We start from the raw sequence: 19,077 nt of genomic DNA, 5'->3' as shown, positions 1-19,077 counted from the left end.
CAGTAAGCAATTACTGTTGGAGAAATAGTTTCTTCAGATAATTAGATACTTAAAAATTGAAGTTGTTATGTTTATACAAGCACAGAAATTATAGACTGAATTATGCAAACAAATCTATCATGGACCATGAGCTCCTGTCAGGTTGCTAATGAAGGTAGAAAGCAGCAATCTTTCTTTATAAGGCTCTCTAATGACCATGATAACACACCATATTTTTTTTTAGTGCTGCACATTTCCCTTGCACATTTTTTTCCCTCTCAATATCAGTTTATAGTGACAAATGCTTTCAGAAGACAAAGGGGATGAAAAAGACTTGAAGATAACACTCTTCAATTATGCTGACACCTAAATGATTAAATTAAGCAAAAAATCAGTATTTCATTGTCAATTTGACTCTGATTTTTGCGTAAACAAATTTATGGACTCTGTTAAGGTACATTTTGTCTTCACTTAAAATTTGTTTCAGAGACACATTAAAGAGACAATTACCTCTTTTTCCTTACTGGAAGCTATAAAGGCTAATAATACAGTACTCCATCAGAAATATTACCTTTCCTTCAAGACAAACATTTGCTGTTTACAGAAGATCCATGTATACTTACATAAGAAAGGATCCTACATCCAGACAGTGTTCAGATATATACTTCCCTCACATAATGGCTTCCTTTGCCTACTGTACACAACCGACTAGACCATTTATAGGAAAAAGCAGACATTTGCTTTGTAATCTGAGCCTTCTCGTGTTATCTGGGCACTGGAACAGGTTATAATGGCAACATTAGTTGAGTCTCAAATTTATGAGAAATCCTAAAACATTACATTAATTCCAGGAATCACAGACCATCCAATTATGCCAAATGCCATCTTATTTCTCTGGAAATATTATAGTGTAAGCTTTTGGTTGGAAGATTTTTTTTACCAAATACTACAGGTCTTCACTTTAATCCCCTCAAAAGATGATCTTCATTACTGATGCAAAACACATGCCATGGATTTTTTACCTTACAACTGTGTGATAAACCAAGCTAACTGACTATTGGAACTAGGCCCAAACACACACCTACATATTATTTTATTCATAAAATTTCTGTTGCACTCTGAAATTATCTGGAACACATGAGGCAAACATACAACAATGAATCAAAGCAGGAAAAAAATCATGTCATTTGTTGCAGCTTGTTCGTTTGTGAATGGCAGTTAGAACAGTTGCATATCCCAAAGTAATACTCATGTACTTATCTAGTTCATGTTTATGAAGCACTTTAAACATGAAAAATCCTCAAAGCGCACAGCACTTGCTATAATGAAAGAAAATACAGATGCAGATAACACATTGCTGATTTCTTCTGTCATGACAAAATAAAAATAATTCCTGATTTATCATCCATATAACTCTATTTTATTCAAACACAACAACTAGGATTGAAAGCTTTCAAATCTATCAGTATAAAGATAATTACTGAAGAATGAAATACTGATGATGCTAGACGTGCAATTTATAGAGTACTCCTAGCTGAGAATACAGAAATAATATTTTCTTCTGTGTGGTTACAGAAATGGGCATTTCACAGTATCTTAAGTATCATCTGTTATAGAGCACAGAAATGAGTAATAGCAATATACCCAGTCTGAAAAATGAGCATAGGATTTTTGAGAACAGCTGCCTAACACACACTAAAAATCCACCCAAGATGTCCTCCCCATGCCAAGGTGTGACAGACACTGGCTTCATCCTGGCCCCACTCAATGGCAACACTTTGAAAAACTTTGCACGGAGCAGGACTGGACACAAGAATGGTGCAGAAACAGCATAATGAAGAAAAGCAACAATGGTGTATCTGAATGAAAAAAAGAAGTATTTCTGTTTACAGACCATGCTACAGTGCTGTCAGATGCTACATTTTGGCTTGAACAGAAACAAGTGTAATTCAAATGGCAGAGGTTTTTAAAAAATCTTTTTGGACAAGTCTCTGTACCATGCTTCTGCCAGAAATGGGTCACTTATGTTCTCATACAAGACAGCACTTAAAGGAAAAAAAAAAAGTAAATAAACACACACACAAATTCTCATCCTTCTCTCCAAATGATTTATTGCTGCCAGAGCTCTAATGTAATTTTAGGTGAGCTCATCTTTTTTTCTGCCCTGGAGCCATTTTAACTTAATATTGCTCTTCTTCCAGAGCCACGAGAGAGTACAGGCTCCCTTAGCCACCACAGATGCTGTGCTGACATTTTACTTAGCTGTTTGCTGTAAAAGTCATCAATATCACTCTGCTCCTGAAGAGACCTTTTCTAAGAAAAATGAAAACAAATTGCTGGCATTAGATCAGACTTTGACCTCTGCAGCCCAAAGTGGGGGAAATAAGATCCGAATGCCTTCCTGCTGCTTTGAAAGCTTCCAAAAGCTCCTCCAAGCAGGCAAACTTTTTTATTTTAATAAAATATTTTCTGAGATGCCAGGCTGATGCTGCTGCCATGTGAAGCAGCCGGCAGGTACAGGCAGCCAGCCTGGGCTCCCACAGGCTGCCTGAGCTGCAGCCATCCTCCCTCTGAAGCAGCACAAGTGTTGAGGGGTCTTTAGGGAAACCATTTCAGAAATCATTCTTTCATCTGCCTCCTTCCCATCTGTTCCCCCTTCCCATCCTCAGTATTCCTGACCTGCACGCTGTTTCACCAGCACTATTCTCTTTCACGTGTTCATTTTCCTGCCCTAGTCCCGCCTCATTCCTGGCTCTGGCACAACCTGCTCACGTGTTAATGCATGGGAAGGGAAACTGCAGTCTGAAACACTCGCTTGTTGATTACCATTTTCCAGTCATGTACAAGTCTCTAGGAAGATTTCAAAGCTTTTTTGGTGTTCCTGTGTTTTGGGTTTTTAAAACTGGTTTCTGAAGGAAAATGAGTGTGATTGCCAGTTTTCCTCAACCTTCAGAGTAACGTTCCGAGTTCATTGTCTAATTTCTGTCACATTTCACAGAGAGATGAAAGCTGCAAAGATATGACATTTCTAAAGTTTCATAAAAATCAGTGGCTTAAAAGAGGAGAGGCATGCCCCAGCTCACTTGCCCTACAATCGAAAGACTGCACTATGAGCTAGCAGTTATTTGCTCTGGTTTTAGGTGCTAGTCAATCTGCTGCGATGGCAAAACACCATCTCCTGCCTAGCGAACAGATGTTGGGCATCGATGATGAGCCAAAAGAGATGAGGATTTTACAGGTGGTCTGAGGTCACAGGGCACAGGAGTAGCAAAATGTATGTGTGTGGGGAGGCTGATGGTAAGAAAAGCAGATGCAGCAACACTGGGCATGAAACCACCTTAAACCATCATTGAATCATTTGGTTGTTTGGTATCTCAGTGCTTATACTGAGCTTCCTGCAATAAGTCTGTAACATAAATAATATGCTTTCCTATACTTAATTTCTTTTTTGTTTTAGTATAAATTAAGTGACAATCTTGAAAGCTATTTATTTTCCAAACACAAAGGGATGCAGTGGAACATCAATTTGAATGATTCTTACACAATCTCCAAGAAAAGACCTTGCAGTATGAAACTGCAAGCTGCTTCCTGGCATGCCTATCACACACTCGGACGATGACTACAGGAAAGGATGCATCTGAGCCCAAAGGGATGAACCAGCTTGAGGAATCTGTTCTCAGCAAAGTCTCAAGATCTGAGAATAGCTAAACGCTTAAAATCATTGCCACAGCAGGGAGTCTAAACTGTAGTCACAATGTTTTCATTTTTAAACAAGAGATAAAAATAATGTTTCCAACTGAGCGGGCAGCTGAAAAAGTGAATTGCAGGAAAAGACTGACATGCTAGAGATTCTACACAAACTCCTTGACTGATGTTTTCCAAACACGTAAGGAAAACGATGCAGCAAACACAGAAACAAAATTAGCATTTGCATCTCTGCACTGTCTGTACTCAAACATAACAGCTCCCATGCTACAATACATCTTCAAAACTAGGTTTTCCTCAAGATCAAATAGCTGGATCTTATCCGGAACATCAGTCAAGTGCTTCAGACAATCTCTTGTGCACTTCATTTACCATAATCTCCGCTATGCTATGGATGTAGCATTAAACTGACAAATATGATTTTGTAACAACCCACTAGACCCAGATAATGTCATCTAAGTTGATTTGCACTTAGGTTCAAAGATCCAGTATATACGAATAATATGTATGGCACCAGACTGTCGGGCAGAAGAAGCCAGAAGAGACAGATGACCTTTGTGCAATACTTCACCTTCTTTCTCAGGAATGTATAAATACAAAGGTATGAAAGCAGACACAGTCAGCCACCTCTGACACTGACCAAAACACCGCCAATTTTATCAGAATATAGAATAGATTAAAAAAAAAAACCACCAAAAAAGTAATCAATTGCCTATAGTTATAGCTGTGTTTGCTGTGTCTTTTGTTTCCCTGAGCACCTGAGAGAATGTGAACAAAATTTCCAGCAGTCACATTACAGAAACAGGTTGACAGGCTGGATGCCACCCTAAGTCTTGTTCACGTCTGATGTCTGGGGTCTTGACTTGCACCTTAAAAGACTTTCATATCAATGTCTTTGCAGGGAACCTGCTTTGCCATTCAGAAAGGTTTCTGCCAAACCCAGTCAGAACAATGAATGCTTTGCCCTACCAGGCACATCTGTAACTGCAAGCCCTATCTGGAAACAACACCCCCCCATACACCTTGGCATTACTGTTTGAGACTCCCTACGAGGGGAGGTGTGAACTAAATAAATGTACAATCAATAGCTTAATATATATATATATGTATATATATATAAAATCTCCAAAACCCGAAGAACTGTTTATTCTCTTGAGAAGCAAGGATGACTTCACAAGCACAACCCCTGCCCTCCCCAGCACACACCAGTCCAACTCTGCCTTCGTCCCTCTTATTCTGGTGTCATCAGGAGTGACATGACACAGCAGGAAAAGAGACCGGTTCACTGTGAGACCTGCTACTCACTCTCTTACAGTGTAACGGCCCCCCTTCCAGCCGCACATCGCTGTGGGGAGCTAGTCCTGCCGGGCACCACATGGACCACCTTGCCACTCCTCGGGCTCATGAAGAGCAGAAGGTGGTGGAGCGCGACCAGCCCTTTCTGCATCACTGCAAACCTGTCCACCATGTAGAGTCTTACAAATGTTTGGAGAGTTTGCATGATGAAGGATAAACCACAACAGCTGGCTTGAACATGCAGTGTGACTGCTCACATCAGTTCTCTCCTAGCTCTCTCTGTGCCGGGTCATGTGGAGCACAGACACTGAGGACACAGCACTGTGTGCAGGACAGCAGTGGTGGAGAACACAGCCTCCACTCTTCCACCGCTTGGTATCTCCAAGCAAAGAGGTTTTCAATTTGTAATTTTCACTGTAGTTTTGAACAGAACAGTGACCAGCTTTCTCCTCCGCTGTTCAAATTCATAATTAAAACACAATCAATAGGTTTCATGAGCAAAGGCACTGCGAGCAGCTGAAGAAATGAGTAACAGATTATGTATAATGTAAATACCTGCTTGCTGTGCAGTCTGTGGGATCTGTTGACTCCGCTGTGCATTGTACTGAACTGAGGCAATGGGTCTGTACTGCTGAGTTGTTGAGGTAGGGTACTGACCAGATGGGTAGTAATACACTGGCATCTGCAAAGAAAGAAAACAGCAGCTAACTATGGAGTCTACAGCTCAAAGATTCACAAAATAGAATAACACTGAAAGGGGAGCAAGAGTTCAAGTCAACCATATTCGTGGTAACAGTAATCAAGAGGAAAGATGTGCATCGTGTCTCTTCAAAAATTGCTGCTTGCTTTCAGCTTTGCTAGGAAAAGGGCTATCAGTGCCCAAATTACTTCTCCGATACTTTAAGAAACAGAAGAAAAAGAATTTTAATTCCAAGAGACAAAGACGTACAGGATGCATAAAATACTACATGCATATAACCGAAGAAAACACAGTAAAATATAAATGCTGCAGAAAAATGGATGCAAATACCTTCAATATCAACGCGATACATATAGACAGCATATTGAACCATTAAATGAACTCTAGAGAAAACAGTCAATTTGAAACAAAGAAGGTCCTGGAGTGAACATATATAGGAGTGAGAGAGAGGGAAAGATGGAACGCATGTACCCTTAACGCCTGTAAGAAACAATTATTAAATTCATGCTTTTGTTTAACAGCTACATCCTTCCTTACATGAACATTTCCCTGTAAAGCCTCTCTTGCACTTGGTGTGAATGCAATTACAATTCAAAAAACAATCAGTTGTTTTCTTGCAGGAGCTGAGGGTAGGCATTGAGTCAGCAAGTTCTGCTAGGCAGCCTTTTTTATTTTCTATTAATTGTATCATTACAGAGCAACGTGTACTATATCACCATATTACATAGGTGAACATGGAAGTTTGAGGGTGACGAGCTAAAGACTTTTCTTATACACGCCATACCACCATAACTGAGACATTTGAGCTAAACAGCTTTCAGCTGACCCTTGGCAAGTTCAAAGCACTCAAAATTTTTCGTTTTCAGCTGCAGTGGATGCTGTAGGTACCTAACACCGTTCAGCAGCCTATGGTATCAGCAAACTGCTGAGGGACACAGGCTTGGGAGAACATTGCTTCTCTTGTGACTGTTGCCACATCTGTCAGCATTTCTTTATTAACCATAAAAATATTTTTCTCCCTTTATGTGTAGCATTTATCCTACTCAGACACAGGCAGAGAGTCATACTAAATGCTTTGGGTTTTTTTCATACAAAACCAAGGACTATTTTTGCCACTTTTATTTGCATGGAGGAAATGTTCCTGGAACAGCTCATTCAACTTGATCACCCTTAAAGTATTAGCACAGTAAAGGTAACTGCATCATTTTGTAAACTGCTAGGACATCACAAGAGAGAGCAAAAATTTTCTGAGAGACAATGTCAGAGAAGAAAAAACAGGCATAGATACAAAGGACTAGGCAAGAAGAGGGCATGGATGGCTAACTGGGCAAGTAGAAGACTACTGAATGGGTAACTGGTGGGAAAAGTATCAGGATCAACAAAGCTGGACTTCATGGTGAAGTGAAATCCCCAGACCAACTGACAATCAATATTATCCATCAATCAAGAGGCTGAATATCCATTCATTCTTCAAGGTCTTTTCATTTTCTCTTCAATCAATGGAAATCTTTTTTCTTTTCTTTCCTGCCCCTGGGTGCCTGCCATCCACCTACCACCCACCCCCCAATATCAGCCAGGTTCAAACAAATACCAGAAAAACAAGAACAGTTTGATTGGAAAATGATGTGAGCTATCCTCCCTCCAGACAATACCATGACACCTAATGGCTACAGCCTGCCCTTCAGTCATTTGTTTTGTTAGACTAAAGTAACAAAAGCAAAATGCCTTTGTAAAATCGACAAAATTATGATGAATTTGTTTCTCTGCAAAGAAAAGCCACAAGGTATAGGAAAGTTGACCCAGACATTTAAGGACCAAATCATTCTTTAAACATCATAGAAGCATAAATCATGGATCAGGCAAGTTTAGTGTGATAAATTCATCTTGTGGAAACCTGGTCGCTCTCAGCAAGACTCTACAATAGGAGACTTAAAAGAAGCCAGAAGACTCAGTCTAAGTCAATGCAAATAGTTGATCCTTCCTTGGAGCAGGAGAAAGAACAGACATCTTCTCAAAGATTCTTTATTTTCTATCACCGTATTCTACAAATTAAATATTAAACCCCTGTGGAAATACTCTCACTTCTCCTGGCAGCAGCTTAATCTCACTTAAAGAATTTAAATTTATTTGATTTACCCTTAACTTCCTCATTTTCCTTGTGCAGACAAGCCCCTAGATATTTGAAAATACACAAGCATATGAGAACAATGTAAATTATCTCCTATGGAAAGATTTTGCAGGTATTAACTTTAAAACATAGCCTAAAGAATATAGGTTTTGAAGTGAGGTTTATAGTTGAACATGGTTAGCACAAAAACATGTATGTGCACTGAAGCATTCTCAGTCATTTCGAAACACGTATTTATTTTTGCCACACAGATAACACCTCATAGTCAAAGGGGTTTCTCCCTTTCTCTCATCTTCTCAATTCATTAGAATACACTCGTTATATACTCCACTTAGGGGCTTATCAGAGTGCTATCTACCAGCCTGAAAAATGCTAGTAGTTGGAATATTGGGTAAAAAAGAAATAATTTCACTTAGAAAGATTAGTAGATGAATTTGCCAGTAATCATGCATGCACACATGACTTGCAAAGAAGTAGTCTGGTGTTTTGTTGTTGTTGTTGTTTTTGGTTTGGTATTTTTTAAGATGTCAGACATTAAGAAAGGCCTGGTCTAAAATATAGACAGGGATAAAATAGGTCTTTCATGGCTGAAGGGTTTGGAAGGATCCACTTTCATTTATCTTGAGTACATCTCTGCATCAATAGTTGAAACATATTATTTGTCCTTTCTGATATTACTTCAGTGAACAGTGGAATCAGAGGGATCAGAGATAACAAGTATCACTTACATCGCTTGCTGTGAACCTCTTGAATTTTTTAGTTTCTCATTACATCAGTGTTGGTAACACCTTTGCTTATGTGTTCTTCAACAAAAAACATCACATTTCTGTAGCAGCCTAGTGACATGCTAAATTATACTTGAATTGCTTTCCCATGTGAATGCACAGTCTAACCTTGGACCTTTTGCTCGTATGACATATTTCATTTACAGAAGCAGGAAGTTTCCACTGCACTAACAAGCATGCCAACACAGCTATATGGTTGTCCTAAACCAACAAAACCCACAAAAAAAACAAAAGACATTTTTTTTAAGAAATAATCTAAATAAATGCTGCTGTCTTTAGTCTAAAAGCATTGTACGTTGATCTTAATCCTTGAACACTGCGAACACCCCACCACTTCTTAATTATTGCCATTGAAATAGTTGACAGATGATCCTCACTTCCTGGATTTTCTTATTTTGAAGGTGAATACCTTCCTTGTTTGTAGGTTGACCATTCCAATGCATTCTGTTTTTTCTTTCATATATAGCGTTTTCTTTACTTAAAATCTAACAGGACTAGGGACATCACTTCAGAAACACTCAAGAAATGTCACAACAAGACATTACTTTTTCCTCCTTCTAATGTACTTTGTCTATAGATGATGGGCAGACTCAGTATGATATTGGCTTTCTGCTTTGATCTGTTCACATACAGTTTGAAACCCATTACCAGGCTGAGTCTCCCTTGGACTGCTCTCTAGCAGCACCTCTTAAATTTACAGGTATGTTGTTTATTTCCTCATGGTAGGAATAGGATTCCACACATCTTTAAGGCTGATCTCACTTTGCTAAACTATATCCCTACTGATTTACAGCTTGGTTCTGCTAGGTATTCTACCTTCTCTTAATGTTGTTGATATTCAGTTAGGTTTGGATTAACACCTTCATTCAGATGATGAGCGATGCTGACGCTACTGTGAATAGCAGCTACAGTGCATAAATGGGAGTGAAGAAAACAGAAACCACAGAGATGTATGGACACATGGAGGTATCATTACCTAACTAACTGGGATCAGTCATTCTTCAAGGATTTCTCTGTTCCCCACCCACCCCTTCCATCATAATTACAGTAACAATTCAAAAAAGAAGAAAAAAAAAAGGGGGGAGGGGGCTTGTGTAGAACAATGGTAGGATGTCATCCAATATAATTTTTGAGATCCATCCACTTGCAGTGACTCCCCAACCTTCTTCAAAACAAGCTTCCTAGAGAAGACATGTTACGAATAAGAATTTGTCTTAGAGTAGTTATGGAGTGTCTAGGAGGGGGTTTCTGCAAAGACACAGCTAAAATTAATGATGATACAAAATGAATTCAGGTAAGAAATCCCTCAACTAGCATATTACTTCTTCAAACCTCTCCAAAAATTCATGCCATCTCATTTTTTGACATCATTTTGCCAGTATACCTTCCAGAAAGGAGGAGTCAGGTGAAAATTAATTTTAAGGGAGCATATCCTTTCCCACTGGCATAGTACTCGCATTTTTCCCATTTCATCATTTGCAGAGGCAGAGCAATAGCAAACACCACTGACAGAATGTTGCAAAAAACTAATATGGACCCTTGTTGAAGTGCCTGGGCCCATCAGTGCTATAGAACCACCATTGGAAAGAGAAGAAAATTGAAAATAGCATAAAAAAGAAAAAGTAAAGATGTACATTTGCTATTTGTGATACAGAAAGCAAACAGACATTTGTTGCTAAAAGTCCCTTTCAGCAAACCCAGACTAATGGTTGGGTTTTTTGTGGGTTTTTTTCCAGTTGGCTGAACAAAGACAGATCATTATTTTTAGGTTATTAAATCACGACTCTGTTGTCAAGATGGGGAATAGGTGTGATGAAAGAAGCAGCAAAAGAAATGTAAGGGGTCCTCTCAGCATTTCTTAGGCATCTCATTTCAAACTCAGTCTGCTTCTACTTTGATACAGACTGGGAGAGAGAGTCCTGCAGAGCAGCTGTACAGCCACATTTAATTAAACTTTAATGCAAAACCTAAAAATTTAAATGCAGTACCATTGGGTTTGTAGGCTTGGAGGGCATTTCTTTCTCCTCCTTTCAGCTCCCAAATGAAAAGATCATACTCACAGGACCTCCACCCAAGTTTTCACTATTACCTTCCAACAGTATACAGGACATAACAGCCAGCCTACTAGAACCCTTACCAGCAATGCCATTAGAGTCAAACCTCTTTTTGATGGGTATAAATTCAATAGCAACATTTAAGATATAAAAGTGCTTTTACATTGATTGCATTGCATTGATTAATGCATTGTATCATGTTTTGCGTGCATTATCATCTTCATCACACCCTTTTTTTTTTCCTTTATTTTTTTTTTAAAGCCTGCCTTAGACCACCTGCTTTGGCATCAAAGAGCAACCTTACTACTGCATCTAAGCCCAAAAGTGTAACAGGTGACTGAGTTTGCCAATAGCCACTGCCACAGTGAAGTTTTGCTCATGGGCAGAACAGGGAGTAGAGTCTAGCTGCCCTGCACAGAAAGCTGAGCCGCTAGGCAAAAAACCCTATTGTTTCCCAAGGCTTTGCTCATCTTTTTATAAGACAGATCCCCTATTTGCTGTAAATGTACTACAAGCAGCATCCAAAGCACTGTGCCAAATTCTAGGGCTGAAGAGAATGAATTAAGACTTGAAACGTCAATCAGCAGTTCCCACCTGTGCAGGTGGATGCAGACAGCTGCTGCCCCCTCTCCCTCCTAGCAGACCAAGGCCACTGCGCTCTCACAGTATAGGGACACAGGCAGCAGGGACTAAGCCCCCCGCACCCTCTTCCACACAGGTGTCGGACAAGGATTTTTTGGAATAGACACAAGCTGGAGATGAATGGTGCACGCAGTGCAATGAATGCAGAGAAAGCTGACAGCACTGAATTTTTCACCTTGCTTCACCCCCTGAGGACAAAACATTCCCCAGTGAAATAATTGAAGTTACTGCAAATCCAAAAGATATTTTTCTGTCTTTGGTAACTTTCCACTTTTTTACACTGTAGGAGGAAAGTGCCCTCATCTGCCGTATTTGGGGTGTGGACAGAGACACAGTGGCTGTTAAACATACCAGTATGGTACTGGTCCTCCTATATATGAAAAGGCCTCTCTTCATCACTTGTCCTCTGAAGTTACCTGCCTCTCTAGTAGCACCGGAGCAAGTACTAATGAGGGAAAACAGCTTCACAAAGTAACACTGCATCAGACTAAGTGAAAACCCTGCATCCTGCTGCACACCCAAGGGTGAAATCCAATGCTCCCGCTCCAGGTGATGAAGGCTCAGCCACAGGCAGGCAGAAGCTGCAGGCAAATCCACAGAAGCAGCCTCTGCAAAGTCAGCCGAGGTAGGATCTAGCAGAGAACCCAGGGTGAGCTGCAAACCTGGTCTCACCTAAGGAGGAGAGGAGTTGATGCAGGTTCCCCTTGGCACAGCAGGCAGCGTGATGCTGCAGCCCCCTCAGCTCCCACAGCAAACCCCAGCCAGCAGGGCTGGGGAACGCATCGCTTTGCCTGCTGCGGTGACAGCTTGTAAAATGGAGGTGCTCACATTTATCTGGTTCACTAGAAGTGGCGTGAGGCTTGACTAAACGATGCTTGAAAACACTGACGGCACCAGGGGGTTGTACATGAGGAGAAAAGCCTGGACAGCCTCTACTTACATAAGAGACACAGTCTAGATGAGGAGATGGATTCATCAGGGGATTCTGCTCTTCAGGTCATTTTTTCCTCTCAAAATTTTAGAAAAACACTACCTTTGGCAAACAGCAAGATCTTTTTCTAGCAATATTTTCAAATTTTAAAAAAATCACATTATATTGAACTTTTGCTCTTTAGAATTATTTTTTGTAAGCGTTCTCTCAGAAAAATTGGCTGCAAAGTTTCTAACTACAGAAACTATGGATGTCACAGTCCTCTATGGGATGTCAGCATCCAGTACTCTTCACATTTATTTTATTGTTAATTAGTGATGTAATTAACTAGATCTCTAGCCCACTTAAAACATTATAACAGTATAAATTCTTAATTACTGTGGCAATACAGAATCCCATTAACAAACACAACTGGAGATTTGCAGTAAGAAATGCAAACAAAACAAACAGTAGGGTTTACACTACTACATTAAAAGAAGTTGTGAATCTTTTTCACTTTATTTTTTCTAATTTTCTTCCAAAGGATAAAATGAAAACAGGAAAAATACTATTAAAACCATTTTAAAGTAGAATTTAAATTAATTTATCTATAACTGGATAAAGAAATTTGGGGTTTTTAAGTGTATGCCTTGAAAATAGGCCAGAAAGTCATCTGTGCATTTTACTTCTTGACAGTAATCACTTTCAATATTCTGTAAAGGTACCCAGGAGACAAGTAGAGATGTTTGGTAGTGAACAGTAAAACATAATCAGTCTTCAGGAAGACAGTTAAAATTACTGATCTGTGACATCTCACATGTTCAAGTCAATTAAATATGATTAATGACTACCTGGGCTGATGTGCATGTTGCTCTTTTGGTATATATGCAGGGAAAAGGGACTATGGATATTTACTCACCCTCCTCCTTCATATTCATGTGCAGATGTGTCCTGGAGTACGAACATATGTTCAGAAAATGGTTTGAAGATAAGGAAGGACTTACTGTAACCCAGGAAACAATAGGAGCTTTGCAGGTTTCCTGCTGCCTAAAAATCTGCTAAGCTTTTTACCAGGGGAAAAAAAAAAATTAAAAATCCAGAGTCTGGATAATTTTTTTCTGTTCTTTTTATGATGTTCTAATGAGTGCCATGCCAAACTGTTAGCAAAGGTTTTGCCTACCTGAGCAGGTGGTGGTGGTGGTTGTTGCACAAAGCCCTGGGGCGGCGGCGGCGGCTGCAGCACTTGCTGGGATACTGGTGGACCTGAACCTGTAAAGCCTCCTGGGGGAAGCTGCTGACTTGGGGAAGCCATAATGTAACCTGTCTGCTGGGCAGGCTGCTGCAAGATAGGCGATGGGTAGACAGGACCAGAAGGTGATTCGGGGTTGTCTCCTGATGATTGACGACTTAAGCTCATCTGGTTAAACTGTGTTGTCATGTCATCTCGCTGCAGGGCAAAAGGCAGTAGAAAATGATGTAGACATGATGTCTGCAGTAGACACGCAAATTAGCAAACCAAAATAGGTTCAAACAGAGCAGGAGGGGGAAAGGAATCACTCAGCTCAAATACGTGCCACACTTTGCATGGCTAGCTACAAAAATTGAGGCAATTAAAATGAAAATCACTATAAATGCTTTGACAAAGATGTCCAGCCTGCAAGGTGAACGGCATTGCTTGGCACAAAAGCCAATTATTTTGGCTTTTACCCTGCCCTCCCCTTTTATTCCAAAATGACAAGTGAACTTTATAGTGTCCAAAAGAAGACATTTTAAATATAAAGGGCATGAAAATAACATTACAAATACCTCTTCCCCCATACACAAGATCCCTCAGCCAAACACATGCGGGTAATTTCACCTGTGTTTCAAAATGATCCCAAGAGGAATTCAGTAGGATTCAGGCGTGGACCTTTTCCTTTTTGGACTGTTTTGAAAATCCAAGGTTGTAAACATAAAGATGGTAAAAACCTCTAAGCCTACAGTGGCTATTTCAAGTGGGGTTTTTATTCAGTGTTGGGAAGAAACAAGTATTTTATTTGACTGAAGGGGGGCAGGGGGAATAAAATCTGTGATAGAATGCATGTACCAAATAAAGTCAATGGACCTGAGTCTCATTACATGCTGGTAATGATACACAGATTCTAGACAGTATCTGTTCAGTCTTGCAAAAAGATCCATGCTAATCAACACTCTCAAGTTTATTCTGTGAAGGTCAAAGATTTACAAATGTGGCTCTCTGCATATTCATTTGTGCCCACACCGTAAGACTTTTAATACTCAACATTAAAACATACTTTATACAGCAATAAATCCAGCATAAAACTCCATTGTGTGCTAATATGCAGATTACAGTCCCTTCCTTATGCCCCCTCATGGATAGGGAATAAGCACTATAAAAATGCTTTTCACTTAGAACATCCATGCTGTTTTTTAAAAGGAGCCTCTTCGATTTTGTTCTCATTCCTGCGGTGTTCATTCTCCAAAACCATCCCACAAGGTATTTATTGGCCGGAAACTTCAAAAGAGAAAGAAAAAAACCCACGTTTATTTGTGGAAAGCACTGCCAAAGATGGCAGGCTCACCCCCAGACTCTGAGAGTGGATACCATGGGCCAACATTTTAGAGTACTCCTGGAAGATCTTCAGGTTGCATAAGAAAGTAATGCTATTAACTTTACCATCATCCTACATGCATATCCAGGCAAATAAGTTGTCTGTCTGAAGTTGTTTCTGTAAAAAGCTAGGATATTCATTACCTGGACGGCGAATGACTGCAAACAGATCCTATGAGAAACTTCACTGAGTCTGGAATGTCTCTGGATTCGCACAGCAGAGACCTAGAGCTTCAAGCCCCTATAATTTATATATCGTGTGCATAATTAATAGACATTGAAGACATTAATTCAGGTGAAGTTTCACTATTAAATTAGCCACTAAAAATATCAGCCTTCCTATGACTATCACTAGAACAACCCGAGATGCCTGCAAGACACTTTTCAAGAGAATTAGCACTGAGATATGCAACTTCGTATGTTCAGCATGGAACATTTTTTATTGTCCTTTAAATGGTACCGCTCATCTACCAGGCATTAATAACATCATTTTAGCTGCAAGGATCTGTTCAGCTTTGTTTCTATCTCTTACTATAACTATGTGACAACTCTACCTTGGGAAAAAACACAGTCATAAATAAAATTACCAGACAACAGAAAAAACAATCTTGTAGTCCCTCTTAAAATGTCAACTTCATTTTACAACAGTATAATTTTAGCCCTGTAAGCACCAAGCCAGATTAAGACTCCAGAAGAGCACTCTACTTATTTTTATTATATGTCCATTGGTGCTTTGTCATGATGCATAGCGTACCACACCTTCTGCAGCTGGTTCACCACCACTCTATTTTCCAAGTGCTCTGGTATCGTCAGGGAATAAATCCAGGCAGTGGATTTAGTATACTGATAAAATAATATTAAATAAAAAAATAACAATTTCTAGAGGTCTCTTCTCCAGTCTTTATGGACATAAAAGAGGGATAACCCAAACCTCAAATGCTCAACTTAGAAATTTAAGTTCCCTCGATATAAAGTGGGGAGGCACAAGCTCCTATCAGGCTCAAACACAACAGAACATTTTTCTGGAGGCTCTGCTAACCAGCTGGAGAGCCCTGCTCCTAACATCCTCCTGGTTAGATAACCATAATCAGCAGCAATGCTCTTACAGAATGCTTGTCAGTACCAAAAGCGTTAAGGCAAACAGGAATTTAGATGAGGCTCTCCTGTGGGACACCCCTTGCAGTGCTTTACAGAGGCTCTCAGGCATCCTCATGCTCACACATCCAGCTTCAACTTCAAGGAAAGAAAGAAAGAAAGAAAAACATCTTTAGTACCACAGAAAACTGCTGCGTTGGAGAGACTGGCAGGAGATGCTGGGGAGGATAAGAAACTGCTGGATATTGGACTGACTGAGAAGATGGCTGCATTGCCTGAACAGGCTGCAAAATAAACACAATGAAAAACAATAAATACAACCTACTTTGAAAGAAACAATAACAATAGCCATCACTAATTCTGTCACTGAGAACAAAGGTCTCAACCACAGCTCTGAAAATGCAGGTGACTCATTGCCAGCCCAAGAACAAGAGGTCAGGTACTGCAGTTTTCGTCTTCATTTTAGCCTTATATCAAGAAATTCTGTATTAAAGATTTTTCTGCCTATTTTAAGATATTTGATGGCTGTTAGATTAAAGGAAGCCACAGCTATACCTTCTTATTACTGAAGTAAAGCAAACACAAATTATGATTCTACATTTAATTTACAGAGATAAAATCGAAGAGCAGCACAGTATAAGTGTAGATTTGAATTTTTCTGATAATTACTGATTTAACTCTGAGTGTGTCATAGGCAAAGGAATAATGCTATAAAGCTGCTTTGGCAGAACACAATAGCTAAAAAAAAATTGACAAAGAACAGGCTGAGAATTATCAACAGACAGGCCCGTCAGCTTGGAGCAGACATCTAAGTGAAAGAACAATTTTCTAGAACACTGTTACCATGGAATAGCTTTACTATTCCTTTCATTTTAACCTCTCATTTAACTTGAGTCTTACACAGGTTTGGTACTACCTCCATCTTCTAAAACTGCTAGGACCAAATCAAGAAATAAGAACCATATTAAGTCCAAACCCAGTAAAATCAAAGCAACTGCACTGAATTTAAACATTGTTTTTCTGGGTAACTTGGGATGAAACTGTGCCAAATTATAAAGCCACACAAGAACCACAGTAGATCTTGGCTGCTCTGTGAGTAAGCAGGATGTAGGATTCTTGCTTGAGTAGTTCCCGCCTGCTCTGCTCTGGGACAGCAGACACACAATCCACAAAATTAAGTCTGAACCAGACCCAAACCCTGCTGCCCATGCTCAGTCACATCTGGCCACATGCCATGGCTGGCCAGGGGCCAGAGAGCTGACATACTGTGGCAGTGTGCCCAAACCACGCTGCTCTTCCCCTCTCCTGCTGTAGCTCCAGAGCTTCTACTTCAGAGAAGGGTCATGGCCAGAATACAGGGTGCAGGCAGAAGACCCACAATCTGTGTCAGGGGTGCTCAGAGAGCTGCCCACCCATAGATCAGGCCTGACATAACCAGATACAGACAATTTTTTAAAGCCCTGTGTACTACTTGATTCTTTGACTCAACCCCACGGCTGTCAAAAGAGACAGGGAAAGGTTCCTGCCTCTTTGGAGAGAATTATAGACTGCACTGGTTTGAGAATGAATGCTTCAGCAATTTCTGGGCATTATGGGCAATTTCTGCAAAATAAATTTATGTATACACCAACTTGCTTAACAGTCCTTTTCAAAATGAAAGCATCCTTTAGATGGAATTGAAAAAGTAATCTTGCCTCTCCATCTGTTTCCCCCACATTAAAAACACAGATCATAAGTCCCATTTGTTTCAAAAGAAAGTAAAATCCTGATATTTTGTCTAGCTGCATCCATCCCTCCTACCCTTTAGGTCATCCTTTGTATCCCTGAGAGTTTCTCCTCTTTTTCCAATGACTACCACACCTACCTGTGTGACAAGGTGACTTGTCATTTGCTGCTGTGGCTGCTGAACCTGCTGAGGCTGCTGGGATGAAGGCTGCTGCTGAGACTGTCCCACCATCTGGCTCCTCATTGTCTGCTGGCCACTGGGAGGGTTGTATATTGCCGGTGTCCCATCAGGATTTACAAACGGTTGACCTGAAACAAAACATCCTGCCTTTGCTGAAAACTTTTACAAATATACTGTTTCCTGTATGAAATCATACAACCTTGCTTTACCCGTCTGGTCTTCAGCTGACCTGCTACAGCAGTAAAGAGCTCATTACTCTCAATGCCTCATTACAGTATCACCTTTTATTTTTTTTTTCATAGGCAAGGCAGACAGCAAGTATCTGTTTCGGCTGTATTACTTTCCAAGGAATGGGTGGAAGGTTACTACGACTATAAGATGATTCAGATGCTATGGTTACCTGAAGACTTTCAATGATCAATCAGTTGATACTAAAATTGAACTCTGGAGCAAATACTGGAGGTAGAGAATATTCACATACATTTTATTGCCACACAATAGCAGTCAAATGTACACAACTATGCATGACATACTGTAGTTTGTATGAAAAGAAAAAAAAAAAAAAAAAAAGAAGAAAAAAACCCATCCTCGTTACTGATTTATTTACACATTCTAATATCATATTGCTGTACTTCTGAGTGTTGTGGCCTATGTAATCAGATGAGACAGCACTGGAATTTATCAAGGAAGCAACATTTAAGATGTTTTTGAAAATCTGTTATATAGAGGACAAATTCCGTCCAAAGTTCTTCTAAGCTGCTGGACTCTTTTTACTTCAGATATTTTAGCTGGGGAAAGAAACTTTGTAAAAGTAATGTGTTTTGTTGGTTTTTTTTTTTTAAATAAAATTACCCAAGTCAATGACTCATAAACAAAAAAGAAATGTTATTTATCTGTAGCAAAAATGTTTTCCATGACCTCAGTGACCTTTTCACTTCCATCATAAATTCATAAATTAAAGGAATTACAGATTTTTTCTATGAGAAAAAAGGAATCTTAGTAATGAAGTATAACATTTGAAGTAGATAACTAAAGTATGAATATCTGAGACAAAAAGGGAGATGCAGTGACTGGGAGCAACAGTGAAATAATGAACTTCTGATTTGTTCACAAGCACCTCTACCATTTCTATTTACTCAGACTTTCAGTTCCCTCTTATTAGTCATGATCAGAAATGTATGAGGAGCGCTGGCTACAGAGACCTTGCCTTCTCTCTCTAAAGCACCAAGACTTTCTGGATGAAGTCACCATACTCTACTGGGCACG

General features: G+C 39.8%; 1 protein-coding gene across 19 annotated transcripts in view; it reads right to left on the bottom strand.

Moving 5' to 3' along the window:
* ARPP21 (cAMP regulated phosphoprotein 21) overlaps positions 1-19,077 on the bottom strand; it is a 146,083-nt gene that overhangs the window by 33,879 nt on the left and 93,127 nt on the right. For all 19 annotated transcript variants that reach the window (XM_056337997.1, XM_056337995.1, XM_056337996.1 and 16 more), the window contains 4 exons: positions 17,770-17,939; positions 16,085-16,189; positions 13,380-13,646; positions 5,536-5,662 (listed from right to left, as the gene is read on the bottom strand). In XM_056337997.1, coding sequence (XP_056193972.1) covers positions 5,536-5,662; positions 13,380-13,646; positions 16,085-16,189; positions 17,770-17,939 — 669 coding nt within the window. The remainder of the gene's footprint in view (positions 1-5,535; positions 5,663-13,379; positions 13,647-16,084; positions 16,190-17,769; positions 17,940-19,077) is intronic.

The sequence above is a fragment of the Falco biarmicus genome, chromosome 4, assembly GCF_023638135.1.
Source record: "Falco biarmicus isolate bFalBia1 chromosome 4, bFalBia1.pri, whole genome shotgun sequence".
Classification (NCBI taxonomy): domain Eukaryota; kingdom Metazoa; phylum Chordata; class Aves; order Falconiformes; family Falconidae; genus Falco; species Falco biarmicus.
This window is presented reverse-complemented; position numbering and strand designations above follow the sequence as displayed.